Source organism: Nesoenas mayeri (genome assembly GCF_963082525.1).
Source record: "Nesoenas mayeri genome assembly, chromosome: 24".
In the NCBI taxonomy this organism is placed as follows: domain Eukaryota; kingdom Metazoa; phylum Chordata; class Aves; order Columbiformes; family Columbidae; genus Nesoenas; species Nesoenas mayeri.
This window is the reverse complement of record NC_137546.1, coordinates 6,503,805-6,508,938: the sequence shown is the minus strand read 5'-3', so window position 1 is coordinate 6,508,938 and position 5,134 is coordinate 6,503,805. Positions and strand designations below refer to the sequence as shown.

The window sequence follows — 5,134 nt, the reverse complement described above, 5'->3', positions numbered from 1 at the left end:
CGCTCAAATATAACCCATGAAATGGAAATGGGGGGTGTTGTGCACCGGTCCAGCGATGCCCGAGCGATGCACGGGGATGCTCGGGGGATGCTGCACCATGATGCTTTGCCAAAAAATGAGAAAAGAAGTGATTATTTTCCCAAACACAAGTGGATCAGAGAACAAACTTGAAGTTTTTAGGGCAGTTCCAGGTGGGGGTTCCACCTTCCAGGGTCACAAAAACCTCCTTGGGGCCCCTTACCTGGGCCATAACCACTGCAGTGATTATCAATCACTTGTTTTCCACTTAATGAGGGTGGGGGGAAGTGTTTTAATCATAGGCTGCACGCCTGGCCAAAGGGTTTTCATTGTCCTTGTTTTAGCTCCTTCCTTCAGCCACCTCCGCACCTCTGGCTCTCCCACAGCACCCCTGGGGACCCGACGTGTCCCAGGCTGCTCACTCTTAGGCAGTAATTAAAATGTCTAATTAAAAACTGTGGGACACTTGCCCAGGACACAGAGTCCCCCGCCTGGGGAGCGTTCCCAGCGGGTCCCCACGGGTTCGTCCACGTGATGTTTTGGGGGAGGCTCGGTTCCCAGCCCGCTCCCCTCTCGCCGCGGGGACGCCCGTGGCACACGGAGCACAACCCCGGCTGCTGTGCCTTGGGAAGCCTGGAATAAGGCGGCGGTGGCTCCGCGGGCTCCGCGTTGCCCCAGCAGGTCAGGACCAACCCATTGCTGCTCCAAAGCCCCCAGGACCCGGTGACAAAGAGCTGCTGCCATCGTCCCACCCAGCGGGGATGAGCCTGCGGGGAAGGTAACGCTGCCCAGAGCCCCTTCTCATTGCTGCAGGGCCAGAGCTGGGCTTGCGGGGTTAAGGATTTATTTTCTCTTTTCCTTTCCTTTCCTTTCCTTTCCTTTCCTTTCCTTTCCTTTCCTTTCCTTTCCTTTCCTTTCCTTTCTTTCCTTTCCTTTCTTTCCTTAATTTCCTTCTTTCCTTCCCTTCCTTTCCCCTTTTTCCTTTCATTTCCTTCTTTCCTTTCCCTCCTTCCCTTCCTTTCCCCTTTTTCTTTTCCTTTCCTTTTTTCCTTTCCCTTTCCTTTCCTCTCCCTTTCCTTTCTTTTCCACTCCTTTCCTTTCCTTTCCTTTCCTTTCCTTTCCTTTCCTTTCCTTTCCTTTCCTTTCCTTTCCTTTCCTTTCCTTTCCTTTCCTTTCCTTTCCTTTCCTTTCCTTTCCTTCCTTTCCTTTCCTTCCCTTCCTTTCCCCTTTTTCCTTTCATTTCCTTCTTTCCTTTCCCCTCTCCTTTCCTTCTTTCCCTTCCTTTCCCTCTTTCCTTTCTTTTCCCTTTTTCCTTTCCTTCCTTTCCCCTTTTCCTTTCCTTTTTTCCTTTCCTTTCCTTTCCTTTCCCTTTCCTTTCCTTTCCTTTCCCCTTTCCTTTCCCCTTTCCTTTCCTTCTCTCTCCTTGCCTTCATTTCCCATCCTTTTCCTTTTCCCCTCCCCATCCCTCCCTCCTTTCTTCTCCTTGCTCCTCTAACTCAAACCGCTGCACAATTTTCTTCGAAGGCTCCAGAACAGCCGGGGTCTGGTGGACAAAGAAACGAGATCATGGAGAGTTAGTCCAGAAGGGAGCTCTGGAAATTCCAAAAGAAGGTTGTGAATGGGGCTCAAGGGGCCGCCCGGCAGTGAGACGGCCCAGAGCGACGTGGTGAGCGATGCCATGGTGTGCGCTTGCTGCACAGCCTGTGCCGGGGGGCTGGCTGGAGGTCACAAACCCGCCCATGGCAAAGGGGCATCACCCTGCGATAATTAACCCAGGCCACGCAGTCACATTAATTAACCCCCTTTCGGGAACCCCCTGCCCAAAGGGTTGCAACTTTAAGTGTTAAATATTTAGCAACTTGGGCTGCGGGATGCGTCGAGGTGGGATTCGCCGCCAGGCCGTGAAGACACAATGTCATCTGCTCCACATCTCCACCCCTCTCTGCAATGTCCCTTCATCTCTGGCAGAGATGGAAAACCGATGGTCAGGTCCCCTCTGGTCCTTGGAAACGCTCCTCAAGGGCACCCGTATCAAGGCTCAGCCGCCCTCGTCCTCCTCCCACATCGGAGATGCTTTCCTTGAGCTTGAGGTTGGGACATCACAGGACACTGCTTGTGCTCCAGCCCAGATGTGCCAACACTTAAAACAAAAGCAAGTAAAAGCAGTTAATCTTCCCACCAAATCACATGGAGATGGGGATGGAGGCACCAAGAAAACCCCGGGAAATCAGGAGACAAATGCTCCTATCACAGGTTTTGGCAACAGCTGATGTTTGACAAAGTTTCCAGCAGCCCAGATGCCCAAAAGGCAAGTTGGCATCTTCAGATGGCTTGTTTGGAAGAGAGGACATCTAGAGAACAACCCAGCATGGGTGTCTCCACTGCAAAATTAATGGGTCCCTGAGGGCCCCATCTATACACAAACCTGGCGGCCCAACCTCAGCTGAAGGTATCAGAGCATTTTGGCAGCATTAAGGGCGATGAGATGCACCCCAGATGGCTCATAGGGGACATCCTGGCCTGGGTGGCACTTTGTTCTGGGTGGAGCAGGTACGTGGGAAGGGGCCGGGGCTGAGGTGGCTGGTGTCTCGGTGCCCTTGCAGGTGACCCCATGAGCGCAGCCGTGCAGATGATGGCGTTTGGCCTGGCTCTGCTCTCAACCCTCTTCCTGCTCCTGGCCACGTGCACCGACTGCTGGATGGTGAACGCTGACGACAGCTTGGAGGTGAGAGAGCGACCACCCTGTGTGGGTGCCTTGACATCCACGGGGTCATAGAACCACAGAATCATTTTGGTTGGAAAAGACCCTCAAGATCGAGTCCAACCATAACCCACCCCTGGCACTGCCCCATGTCCTGAGAACCTCCTGTCCGTCTGTCCAGCCCTCCAGGGCTGGTGACTCCAGCACTGCCCTGGGCAGCCTGTTCCAATGCCCCACAGCCCTTTGGGGAAGAAATTGTTCCCACATCCAACCTCAACCTCCCCTGGCGCAACTTGAGGCCGTTTCCTCTGCTCCTGGCGCTTGTTCCTGCGGAGCAGAGCCCGACCCCCCTGGCTCCAAGCTCCTTTCAGGCAGTTCAGAGATCAGAAGGTCTCCCCTCAGCTCCTGTTCTCCAGCTGAACCCCCAGGTCCCTCAGCCGCTCCATCACACTTGTGCTCCAGCCCCTCACCAGCTCCGTTCCCTTCTCTCCACTCGCTCCAGCACCCCAAGGCCTTTCTTGGTGTGAGAGGCCCAAAACTGCCCCAGGGATTCAAGGTTTGGCCTCAGCAGCACCCCATGGGGCGCGGGGTTGAGACACGGGGTTGCACCACATCTCCACGGGCGTGGAAAGGGGACACAGTGGGACACACCTGCTGCTTTCTTCATGAGTCAGAGAATTAGAGGATGAGGGAGAGGGAGAAATGCTGGAGCAGAAGGAGACAGAGAGACATGGGACGTGTCCCGCTGCGCTGGGGAGAGCTGGGCTGGTTGGTCCCTGCGGAGCTGGGATGCACTTGAGTGCCTTTCTCTTCCATCCAGGTGAGCCACAAGTGCCGGGGGCTTTGGAGGGAATGTGTCACCAACATGCAGGACGGGGTCAGGACCTGTGACCAGTACGACTCCATCCTGGCTGACCACCCAGGTGAGCCGCCAGGGCCTGGAGCTGTTCTTGGAGTTCGGAGCTGAGATTTTTGCCTCTTCCTTTTCGAGACGATCCTCGGTGCAAAGCTCTGACCCTCAGCAGTGGCAAAGCAGGCCCGGGCTCCTCTCGGTCTGCTGCCCCATCAGCACAGCCTGGGCAGCAGAGCGGGGTTCGGCCAGGGCTGTCACACGGTCACGGAGCAGCCGAGGGGTCGTGGCACACGCAGCCCGGGCACAGCTCCTGCCCCCCAGCACACGGTGGGATTTGCGACCTCATTGATGTCATGCATGGGGTGAGGACCTGGCCAAGGACTTGTGTCCTCAGCTATGGACAGTCACATCATGGTGTGGAGACTTCTGGCCTGCACAGAAGAGCCCTTGTGTGGGGCAGTGACATGGGACGACCCAGATTCGGGCAGCGGAGAACAAGAGGCAGCACGGACCAAGTGGGGCTGTGCTGGTCTGGGGCCCAAGCTCTGTAGGGAGAGGTCCCACTGCACACAGCCGGCAATGTGACCCGTGCCAGCTCTCACATCTGTCACCCGTACGTTGATATTTGCTCTTCAAAACAGCAGCTACACAACCTGGAGGGAGAAAAAGACCAGTTTGGACAGCAGCACCTTCCGTCCAAGCCTGTGCAGGAAGGTCTTGAGCCGGTGGCCACATCCCGGGTGCTGATTGACGCACCTATGCTGATCGGTTTCTTGAGCTGGTCTAGTGAGGAGCTTATCAAGCCCTGGTGCAAGGTTTCTGCTGGGCCTGGCGAGCACTTCGCACACGGCAAACAGGGGTTGGTGGGTCCCGATGTAGATACCTCCTATGGACATGCCCACTGCTGAGTTCGGTGACTCTGCAGGGACACGGGCACCGGTCTGAAGTGGGGACACCAGCTCCTCAAACCCCTTTCTGGTTTCCTTTCCTTCCCAGTGAAGATCGTGGTGACGCGGACGCTGCTGATCTCCGCAGACCTCCTGGCCGGCCTGGCCTTGGCTACGCTGCTCCTCGGGCTGGACTGCATCAAGTTCCTCAAGGAGGATCCGCGTGTCAAGCTGAAGATGTGCTACGGGGCCGGTGTCACCCTTGGCATCGGGAGTGCGTGGCCGGGACAGCCAAGGGCCAGATGGACCTTGCGTCCCATGGGGAGCGGGGGGGATGCTGAGAGCTGGGGGCACCCCCCGGAGGAGTCTTGGGGACAATTTGGGGGTCATATGTCTCTTCCTTAACCAGCCCCGTTCCTCCCAGGCATCCTGGGGCTCGTGGGCTCCGTGTGGTACGCGGTGGACGTCTACGTGGAGAGGGCCACGCTGGTGTCGCGCAACATCTTCCTGGGCGTCTACTACGACTTCGGGTGGTCGTGCTGGCTGGGGATGGCCGGCTCCACCGGCTGCTTCGCCACGTCCGTCCTGCTCACCTGCTGCCTCTGCACCTGCACCGGTCAGTCTGCCCGGCACACCCCACGGGGCTTTTTGCCGCCCAGGGATGCGTGTGGGTGA

General features: G+C 56.9%; 1 protein-coding gene across 1 annotated transcript; it reads left to right on the top strand.

Moving 5' to 3' along the window:
• Positions 1-2,629: 2,629 nt before the first annotated feature.
• LOC308049253 (claudin-16-like) lies at positions 2,630-5,134 on the top strand (the record flags this gene model as incomplete). The annotated part of the gene is made up of 4 exons (XM_080358793.1): positions 2,630-2,743; positions 3,540-3,642; positions 4,569-4,733; positions 4,884-5,134. 4 exons carry the CDS (start codon positions 2,630-2,632, stop codon positions 5,132-5,134), a joined length of 633 nt encoding a protein of 210 aa, XP_080214919.1.